This window comes from Pseudopodoces humilis, chromosome 17, assembly GCF_049639895.1.
Source record: "Pseudopodoces humilis isolate 2021_Gansu_Grassland_sample_001 chromosome 17, ASM4963989v1, whole genome shotgun sequence".
NCBI lineage: Eukaryota > Metazoa > Chordata > Aves > Passeriformes > Paridae > Pseudopodoces > Pseudopodoces humilis.
Window position 1 is genome coordinate 15,399,554 of NC_142216.1, and position 26,269 is coordinate 15,425,822.

The 26,269-nt window shown below is 50.4% G+C and overlaps 1 protein-coding gene across 2 annotated transcripts; it reads left to right on the forward strand.

Moving 5' to 3' along the window:
- The first annotated feature begins 1,242 nt into the window (after nt 1-1,242).
- Nucleotides 1,243-24,987, forward strand: CYSTM1 (cysteine rich transmembrane module containing 1). 2 transcript variants are annotated; one of them, XM_005523450.3, is made up of 3 exons: nt 1,243-1,544; nt 12,726-12,967; nt 24,549-24,987. In XM_005523450.3, the coding sequence occupies exons 1-3, from the start codon at nt 1,258-1,260 to the stop codon at nt 24,653-24,655; spliced, it is 636 nt and encodes a 211-aa protein (XP_005523507.2). In that variant the 5' UTR covers nt 1,243-1,257; the 3' UTR covers nt 24,656-24,987. The 2 variants fall into 2 exon arrangements, with proteins under 2 accessions (XP_005523507.2, XP_014108691.2); XM_014253216.2 differs by having other exon boundaries at nt 1,243-1,511.
- Nucleotides 24,988-26,269: the final 1,282 nt, after the last annotated feature.

The window sequence follows — 26,269 nt, forward strand, 5'->3', positions numbered from 1 at the left end:
CCTGCATCCAGGGAACTGCAGCCTCTTCTTGGTGCCCTGGAAGGGCTCTTGAATGTCTCCCACACCTCCTTGAATGTCTCCCACACCTCCCATCAGCCAGCAGGTTTCATTTGGGATACACTTCGATGCTGGCAGAGTTCTTCAGACAGAGCAGGGGCAGCTGTGTATCCTGTTTTTCTCTTGCCCAAGAATATAGCATGTCACATAACTAATTTAAATAATTTCTTCCTGGTTGAGCCTCATTAGGGACCTAGCATTAAGCTGGCCTGATTAAATCTACAAGTCGATGGTAGAGAAAAAGCAGCTGGGTTCAGCACGCACAGGAGCAGCAGGATCATGCTGCTCCACTCCCTGGGGACCACCACAGTCCCCAAGCCCACCTCACATCCCAGGCACAGCGTCACTCCACAGGTGGCCACTGCTGTCCCCTCGGTGCTAGCCACCACCGTGAGTCACGGTCATGTGCCAGGGGCAGGGACGGTGACTGAACACTCCAACCCGTGTCCTTGACCTATTTTATCTGGGCAAACCCGTAATCGCTTTCCCAGGCTCTGTGCTTGGACCTTCTCCTACGCATGAGTCCCGTTATCAGCAGAAGGCGACAGCGCCCGTGCAAAGGTCCCGTCACCAGCCGGGTGTCCCGTCCAGCCCCCGCAGGGAAGGGAAGAGTGAGCGGAGCTGGGGGGAGGCTGTGGGGCCCAGCCCAGCCCCTGCCCTGCCCGGGGGTCCCTGGTGGGGGGAGACTCTCCGGGTCCCACTGCTGCTGGCCCCTGTCCCGAGCAGGCTGAGCCTGAGCCCGCCGGCCTTCCTTGGCTTAACCCCTGGCCAGTCCTGCGCTGCCGGGACCCCCTCCCCTCCCCTCCCCTCTCCTCCCCTCCCCTCCCCATGGCACTGCACGGCCGGAGTCTCGCGGGTCCTTCCAGCTGCATCAGGCTCCTCTGAACCCCGCTACCGGCCGGGGCAACAGCGGGGACAGGGACAATGACAGCGACAATGACTGGGAGAGGGGCTATAGCTGGGGCAGGGACTGGCAGGGACAGAGACAAGAGCAGTAGCTAGGACAGGGACAAAGACAGGGGCAATAGCTGGGACAGGAATGGGACAGGAATGGAACAGGGACAGAGACAAGAGGAGTAGCTGGGATAAGGACGGGGGCAGGGGCAATACCTGGGATAGGGACAGAGAAAAGAGCAGTAGCTGGCACAGAGAGGGGCAGGAGCTGAGACGGGGACAGAGGCAATAGCTGGGACAGGGGCAATGACAGGGACAGGAGCAGTAGCTAGCACAGGGACAGGGGAAATAGCTAGGGCAGGAGCAGTAGCTGGCACAGGGACAGGAACAGGGGCAACAGCCGGGACGGGCCCCGGGGCCGCCCTGCTCGTTCCCTCCAGCCACGCCCCTGGTGTGGCCACGCCCCTGGGCGGGGCCCGGGCAGTGACGTATCCGCCCCGCTCGGAGGGGGCGTGGTCTGTGTCTCCCGTGACGTCACCGTCCCGCGGGGTGCGCAGCAGGTGCGGCGGCGGCGCGAGACGCGTAGGGCGCAGGTACCGGGGCTCCGTGAGGGGCCGGGCGGCCTGGGCCGGGCTCGGTCCGGTCCGGCTCGGCTCGGCTCCGCTCCGCTCCGCTCCGGGAGGGTGGGAGCTACGGCGGGTGGGGGGAGAGCGGGGCCGGGCGCGGAGCCCCGCAGGGCTGATGAGGACGAGGATGAGGAGGATGAGGAGGGAGGCTCCCCGGGGTGAAAGGCCGGACCCGTCCCGTCCCTGGGAGCCCGCCGTGGGTGACCGCCCTGGGGACAGCGTTCCGGAGGGCTCGGGGCAGGAGGGGCCCAGTGAACCCCCCAGGAGCGTCCCCCAGCCCTGCCTGGCCATGCGGATTTTGAAGGAAGGGTGCCCCGAACAGCTCCCGGGGAGCGGCGGAGCGGGGCCGGGGCCCCGGGGACGCGGTGCTGCCCGGCCGGGGCTGTGCGGGCACCCAGAGCAGGTGGGCACGGTCGGTGCTGGTGCTGAGGCTAATGTAGTGCAGAGCCAGAGGTATGGCAGCAGCCGGAGTAAAAATAATAGTGCTGCATCGTGTGTTTAAAAGCCATTATGGTTGTTCTGGATTTACGTTTCTTGTTCCTTTAGCTGAGGACACCTCATTTGGATAATTAAATGTCACGGTGAAATAGGAGAATGAGGGAAGGAGAGGACTTGTCTCCTGTCCTCTGCCGCATGGATCTGCCACCCTCTCTGATGGCAGTGGGCGCAGCCCCTCTCTGTCAGGCCAGTGCCAAGATCTGTCCCGCTCATCCCAGGTTCGTGTTTAGCTTTATCTGAAAGGAAAAAAAGAGGTGCTTTTTGCTTTTGATGCCTGTACTACGAGATCTGTGTGAACAACCTGATTGTAAATAGGGTAAGCCTGGGTAAGGTAGTGAGTGTGGGTGAGTTATAATGACTGTGCTGAGCTGCTGCCTTCTCCTTGTGCTGTGTAAATACAGTGAGAGGATACAAGGTGTGGGAAGTGCTGCTGTGCTAGCAATGGGGTATTTCTCATCAGTTGCTTAAATAATGACTCTTCCTAGAAATTTTTGTTGATGATAATAATATTATTACTGTATCAGGTAGACTGAGGAGGAGGCTGAAAACACTGAGACTTTATAAATTTTTTCTGATAGTATTTCAGTGCTTTTTGGGGGCAGTCAGGGATTAATGTGCATGTTAGATAATAGTCTTCTATTGCGCAGAATAGTGATTTAACCAAGCGCAGGAACTTCTGCAGCACAAAGTCTGCTACACTCTGCCTCTTATTCATGTGCTATAAAGGCCATCTTTGTTAAATACTGATTTGTCATTCCCAGAATGGTGTGAGAGCTGTAACTGATAATCTGCAGAGGCTGGTGGGTGTCCTTGCAGCAGAGGTCGAAGAGGAGACTGTGAAGGAGTGGCTCTGACATGGGTGGGGGCTCTGTGTGTGCTGAGTAGCCCCTGCAAGGCAGTGTCCTGGTCAGTCAGAGCAGAGAGCTCTGCTGTTCCACTGCCCTGTGTCCATGATACATTTCAAATTGGCAGTAGTTTGCTGCTCAGAAAACCGGAGGTGTTCAGTGAGTGTAAGTAGAGATGTTCCTGCTCATAGCATTGCACTGGGATGACAGAGAAGTACCTGGAGGGCTTTGTGTACCATAAACAGAGGAGCTGCCTGTTCTCAGGCTAGTTCTGTGCAGGATCAGATGAATGTTACCTGATTTTTTGGGTTTTTTTCCCTAAGACAGCTGAGCAAGCTTGTGTAACTCTGGATTTTCAAGAAACAGGTCTGCATTTCTCCTGTCCGCTGTTTGTGATCTCTCTGTGGCACAGCTGGACCTGATAAGCTTCAGGGGTCCCTGAAAACTTGTAGTGGGAGCTGGTGCCTTGAATGAGCAGATTTACTCATTCCCTGCTATCAGTATTGATATTTTCTACTCTCTGGGTTGCATATCCTGCCTTTCTCAACTTCCTGCTGCTGACCTCAAACCCAATGGCTCAATGAGTAGAAAATAGCACCGTCATTTCTGGGAATAGGGAAAGATAGGAAGGAGCCCGAGTCATTCAAGCAGACGGTCACTATTGCCAGGCCTGGCGTCCTGCCGGCAGCTCTTGGCTCCCTGCAGGAGCCTGGGAGCCTCCGAGCCTGCTCAGCCCAGCCTGGGAGAAGCTGCCTTCCCCAGGATTTGGGGTGAAGGGCTTGGCCTCACACCCCTGCTGAGTGCCAGGTGGACGCTGGGCTACCCTCACAGCTGTATCCTGGGTTCTCTTCCCAGCTGGGATCCCCTTGTGTGGAAGGGCCATCACCACGCTGTCCTGGGAGGGAGCAGTGCCCTGCTCCAGTGCCTGCCCACAGCTGGTTGGGATTGCAGGGGGTTCTGAGGAATGGACCTCCTTGGAAGCATCTGGTCTGTCCTATTCCTTATGCCAGGCACCACCACTGCTGAACAAAAGCTGCTGTTTCTGTCACTTAAATATCAGAGAGAGAGATTTCCACACTAGGATTATAACGTCTTCTTCAGGTATTATTTGGTCTTACCAGCTATTGAGGGCAATCCACTGATGTGTGGAAGTTTTTCAGCCCCTGTGAGGGTAGGGCAAAGGCTTTCTTGGTTTGGTGACCACTGGGAGAATCTGGGAGTGGCCAGCGACAAGCAGAATTAAAGAGGATTCTTGCAGTATGCCCTACAAGCAAAGTAAAGCATCATGTTAGAGCCATATGAAAGCTATGGAAAAGCAGAAAAAGTGAGAAAACATGGAGGGGGCGGAGAAATCTCAGCCTCATTCCATCTTCCAGCCTATCATGGAAATCTCTTTCTTAGTAATGAGATCTCAGCTGTAGAAAATGCCAGTATTTCTGTCTGCACACTGCAACATAACCGTGCTTTGGAAGCTGTGTGCTGCTGCCTGTGTGCTGCCAGAAAATCACTGTGCTCTGGGTAGTGTCTTCCACTTAATCCACCAGTGTTTTAGAGCTGGGGAAGTTGTTCTGAAAGACTGCTGCTGTTCCATGGCTGGAAAGCTGCCGGAACACCATCTGAATAACATACAAATGTATTATCTGTGCTTACTAATTTCCTTGCCAGTCGTATTGTTTGTTTCACGTTCTCTTCTCGGTTACACCAACAAAGCTGCTTGCTTTAGCTGTTATTTGCAGGCCTAGTTTTACCTGAGAATCAGATGTTTTCATTCAGTTTTTTGTTGGTTTGGTATTTGTTGCACCTTAAAAGAGTCGGTACACCACTTTAACAGCAAACTATAGTCATGTATTTCTGGAATTATCTAAGGCAACACATTATAAAAAGACTTGAAGAAGAGCAGTGCATGCAAAAGCATTCAAAACCTGAGATCAAGATGTTGATGCTTCTCTCTGAAATTATTTCTGTGTAAAGGATTTTGCTTTTTGGTGTGTTTTGCCACAGGCACTGCTGTACCTGGGCAGTCTCATCTGGTGTGTCAGCAACAAGTACCATGGCTGACACCACTGAGGGGCTGTGAAGTGATGCTTTCCATCTTTGTAATTATTAGTTCCTAGTGTTAAAGTACATTTCATCTAAAGGATTTCTAAAACCTTTCATCAGATGTCTGGCAAACTGGACAATTTTCCCCCATAAGGTTGCAGTTCATGTAATAACAGTAGTAGGGCATTGTATTTGAATTTTTTTTTTCCACTAATGCTTTTATTGTAGGAACGATGTCAGCTCGTACTTCCCTTCTGCCAGAACATGTATGTAGACAGTGGGCAGGCAGTAAATGATGGGTAGTGTTTCTGAAGAGGTTTATGTGTTGCTAATAACGAGACATTGAAATTTGTCTGAAGAGGTTAAATCCTGGCACACAATCCTGTGTGGGAATGAGGTTGCATTGGTGAGAGTTCTCTGGAGATCTGTGACTGTGAAGCTCCACAAGAGATGTTACCTGTGAAGCAAAAACTGTCAGCATGACATCCCTTTAGAGCTGATCAAATCCTGGTTTCTGCAACCAAAATCACCTGGAAATGTGCATATCCATAATGGTTTTGCCAAGAAGGCAGATGGGACTGGGGAGCTGGGGCGCTTTGTAGAGACACCAGTCTCAGCCTCAAACATTAGTTGCACTTTCCATTTTCATACATGGGCACACTTAACATCTCTGGAGGGCTTGGAGGATACCAGGAGGAGGGAATACCTGGCTCAGGAAGGTTAAATGCTTGTTCATCCAGACCAGTGCCTGACCTGATGGCTTCAGCCACACGAGCAGCAGCAGTTGTTTTGTGCAGGAGGTGTCTGGCAGCCACTCAACTAAACATGAGGAAATACCCCTCTTCCCAAGGACTGTGAGTGTGCTGGAGTCCAGGACACCTCTTAAGGAAATGAACTTGAACAGAGAGTGGGTTTTAGCTTTTCCATTTACAGCACAAAGCTGGGCTTTTTGCTTTTACCTAGACCTGCATTTTGGAAATTAAAGTAGTTTCAAACAGCTTTTGTCAGAAAAGGAGGGGGTGGGCAGCTCTTGTTCCCCCTCAGCTGTTATTCTAGGAGCTACCTGATGAAGTGGGAGGGCAAACCAGGGAGGAAGCTTTTCCTGGAAGCAAACTGAGCAAGAATGGAATCTCTTACAATTTATCCTTAACGTACCTTTCATACAATCACTAAATGGAGCTGACAAATAAGCCGGTAAGAGGGAAACACAGAGCCAGTGCCATTTAAAAGCCACTTGTGCTCTTTTTCATTTGGATACTGTTCATATGAAATGTAATTTAAATGCTAGGCTGGTTGCCAGGAGTTGGATTGTTGATGTTAAATGTACTTTCCATTAGAGCTCTGTATTGGAAAACTGCTCCCTAGCGCTGCAGGCATTGGAAGGGGTGGGTTACATCAGGGTGCCCCAGTTGTCCTTCTCAGAGTCTGGCCTCTCACCGTGCCCTCCATCTTCATCTCTGCAAAGACTGAATCAATACCTGCATACCCAAACCGTGATTCCTCCTGACTACATCAGCACAAGGTGCAATGATTGTTCTGCTGTCCTAAAAACAAGCAACTTCTCGCCTTTAAATTCCAGAAATCTAATTGCTTTTGGGTCATTATGTTGTTTTTTTTTTTCCTGTGTTCCAGGCTGCTGATTTTCTTTGGTTTGTTTGTTTGTTTAATTCACTAATCCCTCTATTTGTTTTCATAGGGCTGTTTCTTGCGCTGTTCCCCATGCAAGAAAAGGTGTTTCACCCTGTTTCAGCACCCTGGTTAGATTGTCTCTCACCCAACATGCACAGTTCTTTATTTAATAGATTTGCTTGCACTGGAGATTGCATTTGAAGGGTCTGACTTGCAGGCAGCTGTCCATAGGGATTGGTATTTCTTTGCAGGTGGATTAGTAGCTGTGAACACCTACTGTGTAAAAATACAGATGGTTTTATGTGTGCTTTCCTCCATTTTGCCAAGGTAACAATGTGCCAACAGGTAGAAGCAGATTCCTACTGCTCTCCAGTCATTTGGGCAATAATTACAGTAGCTGTAATTAGTCTGACCTCAAGAAATGTTTGGGAGTACCAGCCTTGTACGTGGCCCTTTGGAGGAGGGAAAAGGGTGAAACTGGGTCATCTTGGCAGGCTCTGAGGAGTCTTTGTTTGGGCACCCCTTTTGCTAACAGAAAAGCATTCTTCCATCATGCTTTCCCTTATTCTCTTCATTCTTGGTTGTTTTCATGCATCATGTCACCTTCTGACCAAATATTCTCCCTGTCCAGGCCCCCAGGCTGTGCCACAGGGCTGCACTTGTGGAGTGACATAGCCAGCAGCCATCTAAATTAGGCTTCCTGTTCCTTTTTTCCTAGTTTTAAGGTGGCAACTTGTGGATGGTGAGACTTTCCCAGGTTGGAAGTGAGGCTGTTTTCAGAGACTTGTGGAAGAGACTGTGTGCTGTCACTTGGATGAGCAGTGTGCTGAGCTGTACGTGCGCAGTGACAGGCTCTACAGGAGCTATTCCCACTTGGAAGGATCTTGCAGTTGCAATTACGTACAGTGCAACTTGAGCTCTGTTTTTAGCTTGATGGATGGCAAGAGCTGCCCTGGGAATGGGCTGGGAAAGGGGTGGGAAGCAGAAGGCAGCTGTGGCACTGTGCAAAGAGAGTCTGCCTGCTTCTTCTGAGACAAATGGGAACACTAAAAGGCACAGCAATGGCTGCAAAGAATAATCAAGGAATGTTGCAGGCTCTGTTGAAGCAGACAGTCTTCAGCTCAGGAGAGATGCCTGAAGAAAGAAAAAGATAATAAATTCATGAGTGTGCTGGAAGAGAAAGATCAGGAGCAGTGACTGACTAGTTCTATAGCAGCTGCCTTGCTTTGCTGGCCTTGTACAAGGCAGTAAGTGTGGTGCAATCAGAAGTTTTTTCAAAGCCTAATGGTGAAATTTGTTTCTCTAAGAATTGGTTGCCAAAATGGACAAGCTAAATATATATATGTGTGTAGTGAATGCAAAGCATTATAGTTCTGTACTTGCACCTTTTGCTAAGCCAGGTTTAAACCTGTAACCTTTAGCCAGAGCCAGGTTACAGCTGTAGAAGAACTGATATTCTCCCATAGGATGGTGTTTTTCGCCTGTTGGTACCTCTGTGTGTACATGCACATCTGTGTCATGTACACACATGAAATGTACACACATGAAAATGCCATGTGCATTTTCTATACGACACCGTACTTCAGTGGCTTCTGCTTTGCAGACCCTTTGAGCAGCAGTGCAGCCTTCTGGGCTGATAAGTATGATAAGCAGCTTGTTTAAAAATTTAACCCTGCTGTTGGGGTAGGGGAAATAATGTTTCCTCAGCAGTGTGGAACACAGGACTTTGAATATAACTTAAGGAAACAATGATGTACTAATGAATTTGCCCCTTAGCAAAAGTACTGATTCAGTGGGGAGGAGGAATAGGAACGTGCTTTGCCATTCTCTTCAGATGGATTAGCAATTTCTCTGTTGTTAAGCAGCAGAGACAGGGAAAATGCTTAGTGACAGTCAAGGAAATCTCTTTGTTTGCAAGGAAATATCTTTCTGAGACTGTGCAGGGACCAAGAGCCTGTGGTGGCTCTTCCTGCTGGACCTTCTGCAGTGCCATGGCAAGCAAAGGGGTTTACTGGTGGTTGGCTTCTTTCTCTAGAGCTTTGCCTCTGAGAGGTGCTGACTAGGAAAGCCACAGATACTGGTTCTGATGCAACCTCACAGGGGTTGATCCTGGTTGCAGCTCACACAGAATTACTGGTTGGGGTGAGAACCCGCAGCAAAGTTCGGTGATACGTTTGACTAAGAGCTCAGGTATGTCTCAGAAAAGTATCTGCTCCATGATTCAAAGTCCAGCCATGCAAACACATACCCATGTGAGTAAATAGGGCTAGGAAGTGTGTAAAATCATGTATAAGGTCATGAGACTGAAAGAAGTCTCAGTGTTGTCACACAGCTCAAAAAGGGCAAGAAGGGGTGTGCGTGTGTGTAGCAATGGCTGGCAGTGGGGGATAAGGAAAGATTCTTTCTGAAAACTTAAGTCCCACAACTACCACCTGGATGCTGAATGCCCTGATGAATTCTTCAGGTGCTTCCTCATCACAGACAAATCCCCAGTGGCTGCTGGAAGTGTTCATGCTGGACATCTCTTTTATCTCTTGCCTAATCTCAGTTGTGTTACTTTACCCTCAATTGTAGAATATGCTCTTCTTAATATCCATTTTTTCTTCTGTTCTGTTCTGTTCTGCTGTCTCTGTACAGCTGTCAGTAGGCTCTGGCCAGTCTTCCCCTCAGTACCTCTCCCATATCAGCAGATGGAATCTCAGTTACTGCCTCCACTCCAAACCTTCCTTCTCTTCAGAAACTCTTTTGACATGGAGCTGGCAAACAAAGAGCACTAGTGGTTCTTTCTTGTTCCCTATGCTGCCACTTCCCTGTTTGCTCAAGCCACTGGATTTTTAACTCCTTCTGTTTCACAGACATTTCTGCAGAAGAGCTGATGTCCAGATTTTTTGGTTTTAACCAGGCTTTCTTCTTACCACACTCTTTCAGGAGTTTCTGAGCTTTAACAGGTACAGCTGATCCCCATCTCAGCCCTTTCTGCTTTGTTACCTGTGTGGTTCCATGGGCTCCAAAGGGATTCTGGCATGTTCTCATGCTGGGTGCTTGCACAGAGGCCAGGCAGGCTCCCTGCTTGGCTACCAAAGGGACTGAATGACTGAATGGCCAGTCCTGATGGAGAAGGATGGGTCCCAGCATGAGTCCCCATGGTAGGGGAGCAGTGGGATGGCTGAGTTTGTTATCTACTGACTGAATTTGAGTTCACAGCCAGCTGAAGAATCACAGCATCTGTTAAACCTTACTTCAGCACTAAAATATTAAAGATATTAATGTAGATAAATTAATTGATGCATATGAAGGGATGGCAGGGAAGACTGACCTTCCCTGGAAAGGGTGGGCTGAGTTGATCATCCTCTTGGGCAGGAATACTTTGAAAAACTGAAGTAATCCAGATGAGTCTGCTGGAGCTGGACAGAGCTCATCAAAGCAAGCTAAGCCCAGGGGGTTCTTAAGGTTTATAAACAAAACATGATCTGTTGTTTGCTGCCTTTGAAAGCCTTCTCTGTGTGTATATTTTCTCTGTGTGTATATATTTGTACCTAGGGTGCAAAATTACACCCTTGAGCAGAGAAGGGGAACATGGATGGAGAAGTTGTCCCCTGCCCAAGGAGCAGACAACGGTCTGGGGCTCTTTGATTTGGAACAGGGAATTTCCACATGCCACCTCCTTGGTTTGGGGCATTCCTAAATTCAGGAGGGTGACCTCCTGATGGGGCAGGAGGCAGTTTTCCCCAAGGCAGACAGCAGTGCCCTGGATCCCCTCGTGCCAGGAGCAGGCACAGCAGCTCAGCATTGGGTCAGGGAGGCTGAGCAATCCAGGGGGTTCACAGGGTTGCCTGGGCCATGTCTGGACACGAAATGGTTACTCTGCCACACGCAGTGGTCTGTGGGTATACACACACACATGCTTGCTCTGGCCTTGTTTTTCCCTGGAAACTTGATATTGGATGTTATTTTGGGATGATTTTCTGGGTTAGGTGAGCATTAGTGGTCTGGTGTGTCCCAGTTCTCTAATTGATTTCATTGAAGTGAGTTCTAGGGCTTGCTGCCTGCCTTTCTCTGCCTCCCTGAAGGAAGAATTTCCTTGCTGGAGACTTGGTAGGGGCATTGCATTTGCAGTGCAGTGGTTAAAGAGCCTTGAGTTAAGTGTATGTTGTGCTTGTCAGTTTTAAAATGAGCAGTTAAGTGGTCTGGCTGGCCTAGCAGTGGGGGGAAAAAAAAACAAACCATAAATAAAATTCCTGTAATCCCTGGCATTGGTTAAGCAGTTAAAATTCTTGACAAAGCCATTAGAAATATCATCTGCAGGGTACAGAAATGCCTTAGGAGTTAGCTGGGGCAACTTCTTTGTGAGGGGATGAGAAGGGACAGACATTGATGTCTTCACTCTGGTGACCAGTGACAGCACCCAGGGAAGGGCTGGAGCTGTGTCAGGGTAGGGTCAGGTTGGATCTCAGGGAAAGGTTCTGCCCCCAGAGGGTTCTGGGCACTGCCCAGGCTCCCCAGGGAATTGTCACAGCCCCAAGGCTGTCAGAGCTCCAGGAGAGTTTGGATACCACTCCCAGGCACAGGGTGGGATTGTTGGGGTGTCTGTCCAGAGCCAGGGGTTGAACTGGATGATCCTTGTCCAACTCAGAGTGTTTGTGATTCTGTGACTCTGCCTGGCACACCAAGAAGAGAAGTAGGATGAATTCAGGTGAGCGACAGCTTCATCCTGTGAGTCTCAAGGGCATCTCAGTGTCCCCTTGGAGCAGCCCCTGGATCCCAGGCATTGTGTGGGATCAGCCGGGCTCTGTGCGTGGCAGAGCCCTGCGGTGCCACTTGGCATCGTGGTGCTGGCAACCTTCGGGCAGGAGCAACGCGTAAACAAGCGAGAGCCTTGGGATCCTTCCTCGGGGAGGGGCTCTGAGGAGCAGCAGGCTGTAAACAAACAGCTGGCTGCACACTGCCAGGGACTGCAGCAGCTAAACATAGCCCAGGGGCTGGGCCACTGGCCTGTGCCCACACGTGGCGCTGGGCACAGTGCAAAGGTGAAATTCTCAGGGCTGCGTCAGGCAGAGCTTGCTGGATGTGCCAAGGGGTTCTGCTGCCCAGCCCAGTGCCCATCCCAGTGCCATCCAGAGGGGATCCTGCTGACCAGCCTCTCCCACTACAAACCAGCAGCAGCGAGCCTGGCAGAGGCAAATGATGCTGTGGTATTTGTCCCTGTGGCATGTGGGAGGAGCAGTGTAGCAAAGGGGAGCTGGTGACCTGTCTGCACCCTTTAATAGGGGAAGGAAATAGCAGGGTACAGCTGCTTCAGGCAGGAAGATTCCTGAATGTGTAGGATATTAATATACACTTCTGTTTCTCAGATAGGGAGAAGCTCCAGAAGCCTAACGTAAGAAATGGTTTGCTTAGTCATGCTGCCTAGAGGTTCATTAAAATTGCAGTATTGTGACAGTCTTGTCTTCCGATGGCTGTGCCATGAGTAATACATGACATGGGTTTTATGAGCATCAGCTCTCTAAGGTCTTTAATGTTGCTTTTTGAATGAGGCTGAGCCCAAGGCCCTGATTCCTTGTGGCTGCTTAATGATTCAGTTGTGTATGACTGGAAGACTTCACAACGTGCTGGGGTACAGTGTCATTAGGAAATTATTCACATACAGCTTTGCTCCAGAGTGCTGGTCTGGAGGCTTTAACAATTAGCAGAAGTGTAATGGACATTTGTGTTCACTCCTGGTCCTGTCAAAGCTATTAAATATGCCTGCTGCAGACTGCATTTTTCCATAATTTTCCTTTCTGATATTGACAGAAATAATGAAGTAATTGCTTCTAAATCTCTCTTAAAAGTGAATCGTGAGAGGAAGCAGAGGATTTTGCTTTGCTGTTGCAAGACTTAGGGTGAGTAGCTGATGCATGACTGGAAAGCAGCATGTTACCCCTACTCAGCTAACTTTTGTCACTGAGGGAAATCACTTGGACTTCATCCCTGCCCCTGTGATAGGGTTAAAAATAAATTTGCTGCTTGACTAGGCGTTTTGAAGTCTCAACACAACATAGGGCCCTCTGGAGAACAGTCTGAAATGGAACTCATATGGTCATGGATGAGCAGACAAAAGCAAACCAGATGTCCTGTTTGTTTCCCTCTTTTTCAGGACAGATTCTGCATCCCACATGAGCTACGATAATCCTCCACCGTACCCCGGCCCGGGCCCGACTGCCCCGTACCCCCCCTATGCACAGCAGCCAGGGGCTCCTCCCGGCCCCTACCCCGGCTATCCCCCCGGGCCCTACCAGCCAGGCCAGCCAGGCTACCAAGGATATCCCCAGTATGGATGGCAGAATGCACCTCCACCACCGCCAGGACCGGTGTACGCAGATGGGCCCAAAAACACAGGTATGGCTGAGCAGCTGCTGCACCATGTCAGGGCCACTTGTTTGCCTCACATGAGTACACACTGACCTTGAAGTAATGTGTTCTGATGGCCTTGGAGGAGGTGGAGACTTGTTTGAAGTGCTGATTTTGTTTGCAGCTTGTTTTCGTGCTTTATTTTGCCATAGTGTCTCTCACAGTTCTCTCTCTGGTTGTTAGAGAATACTGCTGAGCATCCTTAGTGCTGATTCCTCAAGGGAATCCTTATGCTGAGGTTGTTGCACAGGCTTCAGATTTGCCACAATTCTCATTCCACCTGTCTCTTGGTTGATAATTTTCAGCCAAAGGCCGCACAATTAAAGGTTATAATATTCAAATGTACAATTCATACTGAATTAATGGGCCTCGATTTTCTTGAGCCCATCAGTGTCCAAGTGATCAACTCATTCCTGGGCATTTTGGGGTTTTTTTGAAGTTACCATTCTGTGGAAAAACCCAGGTTTCTGGGAAGGGAGGGAGGATGGTGCACCTTCCCTCTGGCAGCTGGCTGGTCCATCTGTGTGCCACATCCCCACAATATGGCACACTGGTGTGCCCTGGCACCCACAGCTCTCCTGGGGTTTGCTGCAGGCTCAGATTGTCAGAGCAGAGGCAGAGGAGATGATTAAAGGACAAGAGCTTCTCCTTCTTTCTACGAGGAGAAGCTGAGAGAGGTGGGACTATTCAGTGGGTTTGAACAGTCTGGTGTGGGTCTGTCAGGAGGGCCCAAATTTAAGCAGTGAACAATTGGTGTGAGTGAATAAGAACCTGAACTGAGGGCAAATCATGGGTTCAACTTCCTCTGTAACAGAGTGAGAACCCTGCCGAGGAGGAGGAGGCAGCAGCATGGTGATGCTTTCCACCACATGGACTCAGTGTAATCAGGGTTTTCCCTGAGATTTGGGGTGGCTAAGAGATGTATCTTAGTACTGGGCAGGGGAAAACTCCTTGTCTCCCATGCTGAACATCTTTGATTGGTGCCAGTGTTGCTTTTTTGCTACAGCCACAGAATGGGATGTGCTGGCAGAGGCTGAAGGGAGACAGGGGCTGTGGCTTTGGACAGTCTGGCTTTAAGACAATTCTGCTGCCTTGGAAGCTTGAAGGGTCTCATATCAAACTGCATCAGGGAACTGATGACACTGAATGTCCTCTGCTCTGCTCACAAACCTGAGGACCAGTACAAAGAATAGGCTGGGAAATTGGAGGGGTCAAGCAGCAAAGTGTTTGAGTGTCTTTGACAGAGAGCCCAGGCTTGTTCTGCAGGAGGTTTGATTTTGTTGAGCCTAAGTTTAACAAAACAACTTCAGCTCTGCAGAAGCAGCACTCTAACCCATAAATCAAAAATCTTCTGGTAAGTCTTGTCCTCAAACTGCCTTCCTGCAGCTACAGGTGGTCTCTGAACCCACCTTGGGAGCCTCTAATTTGCTTTGCTTTTGCAGAAGTAGATGTAAAAAAGAGACAGAATTACAGAACGGTTTGAGTTGGAAGGAACTTAAAGATCAGCCTGTTCCAAACCCCCAGCCATGGGCAGGGACACATTCCACTATCCCAGTTTTCTCCAAGCCCCATCCAGCCTGGCCTTGAACACTTCCAGAGATGGGGCAGCCACGGCTTCTCTGCCACCCTGTTCCAGGGCCTCCCCACCGTCAGAAGGAAGAATTTCTTCCCAATATCCATCTAAAACTGCCTCCAAGTCCTCCCCAGGGTTGCTTTCCATCCATTCTCCACCCAGCCTGTGTTTGTCCTTGGGATTGCCCCTACCCAGGTACAGGAGCTTCTGCTTGGCCCAGCTGAACTTCACAAGGTTCACCTGCCTGCACTTCTTCAGCCTGTACAGGTCCCTCTGGATGGCACACATTTATTTTAAACAGATTTATTAATGTCTGAAAAGTGAAGTCAGGGCTATAATTTTGCATTTGTTTGCAAAAGCATTCTTTTTCTTCATTCTCCTTCTGTTAAACACCCATTCCCCCCTCCCTGCCTTGCTCCTTTTTGGCCAGTCTGTGAAACTGGAACCTGATCTTTGTCCTCTGACACTGTAAAAGAGCTTTCAAAGGGGCTTTGTATGTGAACCCCAGGAGTGTCTAGTTTAGAGTGGATATCTCTAAAAAAGCTAATTTTTTATAAATCTGTTACTCTAGTGCTATGTTTCTCTTGGTGTGGCTGAACTTCTAATATAAAACATTGACATCTAAATTTAATCAAGGCATTGCAGTCAGCCTAGCTGGTCTAGTGTGATTTCATGTGGCTTGTCAGTTCCTGTGGTGTTCCCAAACAATTATCTGGGAAGAGCTACTGTGTGGATGCTTTCCTTTCAGAGTGGATGTTTTGATCTCCTACGTGACTTTGCTTAATCTAATGGCTTAAGCTCCTCCAAGTAGTACATTGGTTATTTCTGAACAAATGTGTGTCCACAGTGAAAACTAGGAAATTTGATATACTTTAAATTCCATGCTTTACATTATTTTACTGTATGGGCAAACTGCAGAGCAGCTTCTTAAGCCGTAGGTCATAGCCGATGTGTTAATGCTAATGTGTGGAGGTAATTATATATCATATTTTGGTCTTGAATGATGGAAATAATTACTGTTGAGCTCTCAGAGTCTGATGGTAAAGTAGCATTTTATGGTAATAGTGTTTTTTCATCTTAATTTGTAGCCTGTCAGGAGTAGCAATGGACACAACCTGTCCAGCTGGCCCTTGGAGAAGCAGAAAAACCTCAGGTCTCACTCTCTGTATTAAAGCTGCATCTGAGATGTAACAGATCTTAACCTGAGTACTGCTAAGGGTAGGAAACAGAAAATTTGTGCTGTTCAGTGAGCAGTGACTCTGTAACAAATAGGTGAGAAAGGGGTGTTGCCACCCTTTAAATATACCATTGAATAGGGGGCAAACCTAAAGGCTTTTTGGAGGAAGCTGCACTCCAGAACAGCTCTGCACAAGGAGAACACATGTGTTCCCCTCTGGACTGTGTGCAGGATTAGCCAGCCACGAGGATGTCTGGGGTGCAGAAATCAGCTTGTGGTTATGTGTTAAGACTTAGTGGTGGTGGCCATATGACTGCCATGTGGCCACCCCCATAGGGCACTGTGGGACAGGGAGACTGCAGCTGATCCCAGTGTTCCTTCTCCCAGAGGGGATGGAGCACAAGCTTGCACCCCTCAGAGTCACCCCAGCTACCTCAGGGTGTGAAACACTTCAAAGCATGTTTTTTCTCCACGTGAAGGAGCAGCAAGCTGGACACTCACTGGTGACTTGCTGAGGTGGCACAGAAGCCCTTATGGTTTTGTTTTTTGGATGAATGGCTTTTAGGCTTGACCAGGTTACTGATACCAAAATCTGCAGAGAAACCCCACCTCTCACATTTTTCTAGGGCTGGCAACTGACTTGGCTGTTGCTCATTAGAGATAAACAACTTGTCCTTTGCCTTTAGAGATGGTAATGTATATGCTGAGCCTGAGGGACATTTTGGGTGTCTAATTCAGCTTCTGAGCTCTGGGAGCTGATGTCCTGGTCCCTGCCTGCAGTTTTCCTGCTGCAAAGGCTGAGGGCTGACTCTGTGTCTGTCCACACAAAGCCCATGTGGGTATGAGTTCTGGAACGGGGTAGGTGTGCCACACAGTGCTTGGTGTGGCCAGGGAGAACTTGCCTGCACCAGAACAAAGCTGGGAAACACACAGCTTTAGGAATGTGGTTCCTGTGTGCAGCATAGTGTAGGGAGCAGGTTCTTTACAGCAGGGGCTTGCTGTAAGAGGAAGAAAATACCTCATTCCCGAAGATACCTCATTTCCCCACCATTATTTTCATTTTTTGTTGTCAGCTGGCATAAGGAAACCACAGTAACTGCTGACTGGTCAGCTGGTACTTTCTTGTCTATGTAAATTAGAGGTGAAATGTAAAGCAGCTGGTAACAGTATGCTTTAAAAAGAAGTGGAATGAGCCAAAGTGCAAAGTGACACACTAATTTTAAAAGCAGAAGCTGATGCTAGCAATTTGACCAGTTTAATTTCTACCCCCTCCCTCCCTGTTGATACGTGCCAACGTAATGGATGAGGCTATTCCATGCTGTGCCAAAGGGAACCAGGCTCTGTCAGCAGGCACTGAAGGCAAGCAGAGCTCAGTATTGCATCTGAGCCATTGTACACACAGGGTGGAAATCTTATTTCTGAAAGTTGATTACTTGTAGCAAAGCCGGCTGCGATAAGAGTAATAGCCACAGTGATGCTGTCTGCCTCCTAATGTTTGTCCAGCTGCAGAATAAACAGGTCACCTAGATACAGGCACTGCCTGCTGCTGCAGGGGTGGACGGTTTTCCCTCTTTACCTGTCTCTGTGTGGAAAGGGGGGGATTGGAATCATTCTGGTGAGGCTCTCCAGAGCCTTTCAATGGTTACCCCCTTGCTTCCCACGCCATGTGAAGCTGAGCCTTTCCCAGCAGGAGTTAATTTGGAGGACAGGCTTTTTCTCTGTTGACCCTTTCTAAGTAGTCTGTCAGAGCATTTAGTTTAACTGTTCCTGTACCTTCAGGAGCTGCAACTCCAGATGCTGGAGTCCTGCCAAAGAAAAAAATAAAAAATCTTGGCAGTTGTCCTCTTATCTGCTTCTCATTCTTTAGCATGCTTTAAACCCCAGCATTCTCTCCTCCAGGACTGCTGTATCATCCCTCCCTCTGTCCCTGGCTGCACAAACAGCAGGCACTGTTGGCTGGAAAACAGTGCAGTCCTGGGGCCGCTGTCTCACCTCACCTTCACTGCTTTTCACCCCCAAAGAGGGAATAATCTAATATAAACCCAATGCAAAGAAAATGATTCCCAATTCAGGTCCAGTATCTGAAAACACGCTTCAAACAAACCAGTCTCAGGAAGCCAAGGCTGGCTCCAGTGTGGGCTGATTTTAACGAGGCTGCTGTTCCAGTCCATGTCAGCTGGGCACCAGGCTGTGTGGAGAGCAAACAGTGCACAGCCTTTTCCCAGCCCTGTGCTGCTTGAGCCTGTGGGGCTGCACAAGGAGGATCTCACTGGGCACGTTCCCTTTGCTTTAAACTGGGCTTTGTCCCTCCTCCTGTCAGTCACTCTTTGCAAGATCCTTGTAAGATGAAGTTTGTGCTGTGTAAATCCCTCCAAGCCAGGTCTTGTTTAACTCTAGGTCTGATGCTAAATTTTCAGTGTAAGCACAGACACAGGTTGAGGACTGTGTGTTCTTAGCCCTGCAGCTGAGTAGGTTAAAAACATCTTGTTGTAACAGTAAATTAAGATTTTACTGATTTAAAAGATGTTAGAGTAGGTTCTCAAAATGTGTAGTTTTGGGAGATGTCTCTCATCTGCTGTAGTCTAGAAACGGGCTGTAGGGTCTGAAGCCCTGAAATACATTTGAGCTGCGGGAAAGTTTGTTTCTTGTGTCTCCTGTATACTTTCTAACCTATGTGCTGGGGTTTATGTGCTTTGGAGAGATGGCTGATGCCTGCTGACATCCTGCTGAGACCTGAGTGCACTACAGAAGGTGTGCTGACTCCTGTAAGGAATGCTTGTGCCTTTTAGAGAGGTTGAATCCTTCCCAGGTACACTGATACACCATAAATGCTGATTAGTATCACTTCCATTATCTAAAGGATCTCTTAATCCCATCCCTCTGTGTTCAGGTGAGGAAACAATATCTTTTCCAGCCCTGAGCTCAGCTGCGAGAAAATCTTCTGCGCGGTTCCTGCTGAGCCCTAACCCGTGCTTAGCACCCAGGTTGGTGTGTTAGAGGGGAACAGCTTTTCCCAGTGCAGCATTGGCTCTGGAAAGTGCTCACTTGGCTTGCCTGCACAGTGATTTCCCTGAAATATTGGCCTGTTCAGCTTCCTGAAAGCTGAAACAGCTCTCTAGGGTGAGTGTCAGAGCTGCTCAGTCTTATGGGAACAGAAAGGCAGGAATTTTCCGAACCTGCTGAACCCAGGCATGTGGTTGTGGAAGAGGGCAGGTCTGATACCTGTGTGAGTAGTTGTAGATCAGTTGTTTTGCTTGAGCCCAGGCTAAAATCTGGGCTGGGTTAGCAGTGACTGGTGGCAGAGGGGATTTGCAGGTGGAACTACATGTACTCTGTGGTATTTTCATTCCGTGACGCTTGGTTTCTGCTCAGGTGGCTCTGGCAGTAGCCATTTGTGTTTGGAGCTGGGAGTTGTGAAACTTGTTCTGAGCATTTTTCAGCTTTGGAAGATTTTTTTGCTTGGAAGTGGGCTATTGAATTTCCCTCTAGTTCTGGTATCTGTTTCAGGAGTGTTCTGAGGTATTTCCTGAACTCTGAGTGTGGTGTCAGTAGAGACTGTGCACACAGTGAAAGCCTCTGGGCAGGAAGGAGTCAGGGGGCTGAGGAATAACAGGCATGAAGCTGTTAGGCATGAGCAAATACCCCCAGAGAGGAGAAAGAACAATTAAATGCCTTCCTTGCCAAGGGAGTTAGATCTCATCTGTGCCCAGGCTATGCCCTGGAGGCCTCATTCAGAGAGCAGCTTTGGTGGCAGCTCATAGGAAAGTTTAGTCCCTGTTCCCCAGTCCTGCAATCTCTTCTGCACTTGCTGCCTGTGAAGGCTTTATTTCAGGAGAAGGGGATGTCTGGAGGTCACAGCGAGGTGGTTCTTCCTCCTGTAGCTCTGGGTCTGCACCAGAGTGTGCACCTTCAAGAGGGGCTCAAGGACATCTGATTTCCTGTTGCTTCTGCATCCCTTGGATGCACTTGTGCTTGCTTTCCCTTCTCTGTCCTCCATCCTGAACAGAAAAGCTTTCCAAGGACCTGGGTGAGAATGGTTTGAAGGTAAAAAGCAGATGCAGAGGCTGACCTGACTTAGCAATCTGCTGCAGACAGCACAAAATCATTCTAAGTGGTGGTGAGCAAGACTTCTTGCTCGCTGAAGAGAACAAAGCTCTTGCTGCAGAAGTGGATTGTGATAAAACCCACTTAATTGACAAGTGGGAAGAGGCTTATGGGTCCTTTCTCTGCTGTGCTCTCCCTCCCAGATGAGACTCTGGTATTACTTAATGCTCCTGCTCTGACCAGCTGTTCCCATGGCAAACAGCCATTCTGATACCACAGGAAGGATTTTTGGGACTGCAGGAGCAGTGATTGGTATATTACTTACTGCTGCTTCCTCTCATGTGCCCCAGGCCTTGCCTCATAGCCAGGAGTGCAGGTGAGGGGTCTGTGCTGGCACACAGGTGAGATAAAGGAGAGTAAACTTTAGGGCAGTGGGATTTGACTTAAAAAACTGAAGTGGCACCTTAAGAGGGTGGTGGGTGCTGGGCTGTGCTCTCCACCTTCTGCTCTCCAGGCACTGAGCCTGGCTCTTGCTGGCTTCTCTGTGCCTGGATGTCATTCCTGTCATTCCTGAGATACCCAGGCAAGGGCCTGGCCCCTGTGATGTGCAGCAGGACTCCTGGGAGAGCGTGAGGAGCTCAGGGGCTCTCAGGCACCGTCACTACCCCCATGTAGGTAAGCTGGTACCTTGACAGTGATGTCTGTGTCAGGATCCTGGGAGAGGATGGACTGATTCTGGCACCAGTGCCCTTGTACTGCAATCCTTGTAGACCCAGTAAAGCACTGCAATAAGGGGCATTGCAGTCTAAGGTCACGATTTTAGTTTATGCCAAACCAGGTGAAAAGTACAAGCTCATTCCATTCCCTCATGGAGCTAATGATTAACATATCAATTAGGTATGAGAAGAAGCAAAATGTATATGCTCAAGATAAAGTAGACTGTACATGAAATAAGAAGGTATTGTAGTATTTGTTTTAAAAACAAAGTGTGAGTTATTTGCACTGGTTTGTGCAGGCCACTGCTGTGTGATTACAGGGAGTGATACAATTTCCAGGGTAAGCATGATTCATTGTGCTCTACGCTCTTTAAGGCTGATTAGGAGGTGGGAGGGTCTCTCAGTTTATACCTTCTCCCATCCTGTTTCAGGAAAAGCAATGAAACCGTCAAAACTGGATCCTAGAACTGAATGCCTTCTAGTGCCTCCAGGAGAAATCACCCATGTTTCTCTTCTTTTTGGGACCACCAGGCTTCTGTTCATAGTAATGAGGACCCTTTGTGCTGTAGGAGGTGGATGGAGTGCCCAACCTTGGCCAAAAGAGGAGCACAAAGCAGCTGATGAGATTCCCAATAAGCCTCACCATAGAAAACTAGGTAGCTTTAGCTTGGAGGCACTCAGGCACTGAGGAATCTCACAGACATTTTGGATTGGGTTTTGTTGGCAAAGGTATCCCAGTAGAAAACCTGATGTCTGTCGATGCAGTCCTGCTGGTTGCAGTTGGTTGGGAAGCTGTGGGGGGATTTGCCATCAGTAATGGGCTGTGCAAGACTTCCCAATGAATTTTTTTCAGGAGGTTTGGATATGGGGGGTTGACACTGCATTTGCACAGCACTACTGCATGGGCTGGGAGGAGTGGGTGAAGCTTCTGCCTCGTGCTCTCAATGTCCTTGGGTACTTGTGTCACTCTGTTGGTGCCCTGAAGCCAATGGTCAGGTGTCCAAAATGAGCAGAATTGGTGTAGGGTGTCTCCAGGTTGGTGAGAGGCTGAGCTGGGAGCAGTTCACCCAGCTTGTGTGCCTTGGTAGAACTGAACAGCTGACCACCCTTCACCTGTCCTGCTCCTCTCCTGTCCTCTGCAAGCCCCACACCCAGATCAGAAAAGCTGTTCAGCATTAATGCTGTATATCTATGGTTAAAACCTCTGTGACAATTTGTGTGGTCACAGCAACAAAGATGCAACTCCTGAAACATTGATGTGGCTTCAAAGAAAGCTTCACAAACTGTGAGGACAGGTGGCTGTCTCTCTTCAGAGCATTGCCCAGATGCTCTCTGAGTGTGAAAGTTTCCAGTGCTGATGGTGTGCACACTCGGATTGCAGCAGTGTTGCTGGCAGAGGCAGAGCTGCCCTTGAGAATTGCTCTCCTTGGAGAGGAGCTCTGCAGTGGAAGGCAGCAACTTCTCAAATGTGTATTGCAGGTGTTGTCTTTGGGGCATTCCCTGAACTTGGAAGGTGAGTGGGTTTGTTAAAGTACCACAGCTTTTTTTCAGAGGTGCAGAAAGGTGCTTTTGCCACAATGTGCTGCTGGTTTAAATGGCTTCCAGCTTTTAGCAGAAGTGAGGGAACAAACATGAGTTCTGCTTCTAACAGGAAGGCTCACCCCAAACCCACAGTGAGTCTTAGCCTTGTCATGGCTGCTGTCCCTTGCCCTGTCCTGGTCCTGTCCCCAGCTGTTAGTGGGCAGCTGTGCCTGTGAGCCCCGAGCCTGGGCAGCTCCTTCCAGCACAACCACAGCAGTACCAGGGGGCTGGCAGAGACAGGGTGATGCCCATGGACACTGTCACCCACAGTGTGGAGGGGCAGCATCCAACACGAGTCAGCTGAGCAGCCGTGGGGAGAATGCCCGGCTCCCTCTGCACCAGCCCAAGCTTGGGAAAGCCATTTTGTTTAATATTTCAGCAAGTGTTTCATAACAGCACTTTGTACATGCCTTGAACAGGCTTTGTCGACATGTCCCTGACACTTGGCTGTAGCTTAAAACTTCTAATGGATTAATCATAAATACTTCAGGCAAACACTTCTTGCAGTCCTGGACAGCTGATTGTAGCTGGTAAAGAGCAGGCTCCTTCTGCTGTGGGTCTGGCTGTCTCAGGGCTCTGGGGCCCTCAGTTTTGGTTATGGCAATGCTCTGGTAGCAGCAATCCAGCTCCCCATGGCTCAGAGGTGGGACAGCCTGAACAGCAATCCAACAGCTGGTTGGATGCCAGGGCTGTGCCAGGGCTCCAGCACAGGGATGTCACCATCTTACACAGGACTGAGAGCATTTGGTGTGTGCTTTGCCTCCACGGATTGTAACAGGACCTTCTTAGAGCAAACAAACGCACCAAAGAGCTGCTTGTTTAGAGCTCCTGGATCTACCAGGAAAATAAAGCCCAGACCGAGCCCCTGGGTCACCTCTCCATGGAGAACAGGCAGTGGGCAGAGCTGCTGACACGCTGCTGTGTAAGGTCAGGGCTCACAAGCCTCCGTGTTCTCTTTGCGAGTCTTCCAGGCGTGGCTTTGAGTGCAGGTTTGAGGCTGAGGGCAGGGAGGAGGGAGGGCCCTGACCAAAGTCCTGTCTGCCGTGTGACCTGTTCCCCTCGGGCCAGCATGGGATGGGTCTGTGATCCACCCTTTCGGGGAGATGAAAGAGGTAGCCGGGGTGCCAGGCTCACAAGTCATGGACCGAGCTCCTTGTGGGTGTGGCAGGGGCTGGGTGCCCTGGGCTGTGGGCAGGAGATCGTGCAGCCAGGTTTCCATCAGGTCCTGCCAGCCTGGGCTCTGCACCTCTTCTGCTCCAGCACAGCCCCTCACAGCGCTGCCACCTCCTCCTGGGGCTGAAGGGAGAAGGGTGCCTCCATCCTGCCATTCCTGGAGCAAGGGCTGAGGCGCTGTGACTGAATGGTCAGAGGGAGTGGGACAGCAGTGTTGTGCAGGGGCTCCCCTGCAGCTGGGCTCTGCCTGGGCAGAGGATGCCTCTCCTTTATTCCCCTTGATGAGAGGGAGGCTGCCTGAGGCTCAGGCACAGGCTGTCCCCAGGCACAGACATGTGGGGGTACTGGACTCCCTCTCTCTGCCTCGCTTGGTGCTCTTAGGGTTTTAGCATCATGTAAGCTGGACCACATCATCCTCTGCCCATCGCTCTGCAGAGCTGAAGTAGTGACTGGGGAACGGTTTCCTGGGCACAAAGCAAACCCCTGGGAAGGCCAGGCCGATGCCATGAGCTGTGTCCTGCCCAGGCTTCTGCCTGCCCAGCACCTTGTGTTCAGCACTGGCTGCCTGCCTGGGTTGGACTCCTGGGTGGAGGGGCACGTTCTCCACACAGATCACAACAATCAGACCTGTCAGGAAGGACAGTCCCCTTCCTGCCCTCAGACTGTTGCAGTTCTGGATGTGACAGCCTGGGCTCAGCGAGGAGGAACCAGAGATAAACTGCTCCTCTGTCCTAATGGGCCTCGGGAGCTGGCACAGGGAGCAAGCAGCACACTGGCCTCAAGGAGGCTCTGCCTGGAGAGCTCCATCCAAACCTGGGGCTCCCTCCTGTGTGCTCAAGCAGTAAATCCCAGCAGACTGCCAGAAGCCTCTGGGCAGATGGTTTCTGTCCATGGGGCGATACCTGGAGCATTTGGACAGCTGCCCCTTGGCGAGTGAGGTGTCACTGCACTGCCACCTCCTAGCCTGTGCCTGACAGAGCTGGGAGTCCCCTCACGTGCAGGAGGGGCACAGAGCTGGGCCAAGGACCGGTCCCTGGCAGGACTAGTCCCTGTGCTGTCATCCTGGGGAAGGAGGCAGTTCTGTGTGTGTGGTAGGGCTGGAGCGGTGTTGGAGAGCAGCTCCTCATTCCAGGGGGCTGAGCAGTGCCAGTCTGAACGGACAGGCTGCAGATGTGCTTGCAGCTGGGGAAGCTGGCACCTCCTGGAAAGCTAACCTGGGGGCAGGGCCACAGCTGGTTCTTGTCCCCTGACAAGTGTGTGTGGTGCCAGCCGTTCTGTGCCTCACCAGCCCCTCTGTGCCCGCAGTGTACGTCGTGGAGGAGCGGCGGAGGGACGACACGGGCGAGAGCGCCTGCCTGACGGCGTGCTGGACCGCGCTCTGCTGCTGCTGCCTCTGGGACATGCTGACCTGACACCGCTCACCGTGTGCTATGCAGGCTCCCCACTCCTGTCCCGACTTCTTTCTGTTACTGTAATCAACGCTCTGCTTTGCACAGCCAAGAGTTCCCGTCTGTCCGTCCTAGCGCCTTGTCGGGGTGGGGGGTGCACTCCTTTATTTTAGTAAAGGAAAAAAAATAGCCCTTTTTAACATTTCTAAGACTTTTGTTGTAACTTTGAAGAATGTGCTAATGGTGTATTTCAGCCAAAGGCATTCTGATGAAATGTATATTTACCAGTTGAGATTTTCCTAGCCCTAGAGACGAAGACGTACGCAATAATTAAAGCCAACAGTTGATTTTCTTCACTAGGTTCCGTCTGTTTCAGTGAATCTGTCTGCAGGGTGGGAATCCCCTCTGGTGCTGTCTGTGGGCACTGACTCTGTAGGGAGGAGTCCTTGGTATGGCACCTCCGAGCCCCTCATCCCACAATGGGCAGCACGGTCAGGTTTTCATCCTTATTTTTTTTCCCTTCTGGAACCAGGGCCCTCTCCAGCAGCTCCTGGGACAGCAGAGCTGGGAGAAGCACAGGCTGAGCTGCTGTGTGTGTGCACCAACAGCTCCTGGGGCAGGGCTGGTCCCAAGCTGTGATCCATCATCCCATGCTGCAGAGCAGAGGCTTGCGAGAGGTAAATTAATGAGTAAGAAGAGAAAAGCCACGGATTAATTTAGTGCTGAGGATTTAGAGCTGAAGCTGTTCCATGGCATGCCTGGCCAGAAAAGGGATAAAAAGCTCTCGTGTGCAGAAAAGTGGGGAGAATTCACTGCTGGTTCTGTGGGGGTGTGTCCCACCCTGCTGCTCCCCCAGCCTTGGGAGCAAAGCCCACCCTGGTGTCCTGCCGCACACTGGCTCTGTGAGGCACTGCCTGAGAGCACCCAGGGATCTTGCCCTGTTTGCAAAGGGCACTGCACTCGCTGTCTGTTCATTGTGCAGCCCGGGGGCTCCGTACAGCTCCACTCTGGGCTCAGCACTGCAGTTCGGGGTTCTGGTCTGGGGCAAGCTCATGTGTTTGGGGTTGATGAGAGTCCCTTGCAGTGCCCTGTCCTCAGGAGCCTTCTTCTGCAGCCGTAAGCTCAGGTGTGTGGCCTGGGTCCCAGAAGTCCCAGCCCTGGGAATGATTACTGTCACCTTCCCTGCCATTGTCACCTCCCTGGCAGCTGTCAGGAATCAGGAGTGGATTCCTGGTCACCCGCCGTGGTGGGAGGAAGGAAGTGGGGTGGGAACTTGTGGGCACCGAAGGGCCGGTCCAGAGTGTGAGAGCACCCGTGTACCTTTGGGGTGACAGCAGCACCTGGAAACTCCCGGCTCCGAGTCCCGGGAGCCTCTGGAAGGCGCTGGAGAGCGGCGGGGACCGGGCCGGGGCGCTGCCCACAACGGCCACACGGGGGCGGTGCCGGGCCGAGCTCCGCGGGACCGGCGGGGCCAGGCGGGACCGGAACGGGACAGAGGGAACGGAACGGGACAGGGAATGGAACGGGACAGAGGGAACGGAACGGGACAGGGAATGGAACGGGACAGAGGGAACGGAACGGGACAGGGAATGGAACGGGACAGAGGGAATGGAACGGGACAGGGAATGGAACGGGACA

Excerpts from the sequence above, each read along its gene's own strand:
- CYSTM1 (XM_005523450.3), top strand. The coding sequence starts at position 1,258 with ATGACAGGGACAGGAGCAGTAGCTAGCACAGGGACAGGGGAAATAGCT. Across the intron at positions 1,545-12,725 it reads GCGAGACGCGTAGGGCGCAG|GACAGATTCTGCATCCCACA; the intron begins GTACCGGGGCTC and ends CCTCTTTTTCAG. Across the intron at positions 12,968-24,548 it reads AGATGGGCCCAAAAACACAG|TGTACGTCGTGGAGGAGCGG; the intron begins GTATGGCTGAGC and ends CTGTGCCCGCAG.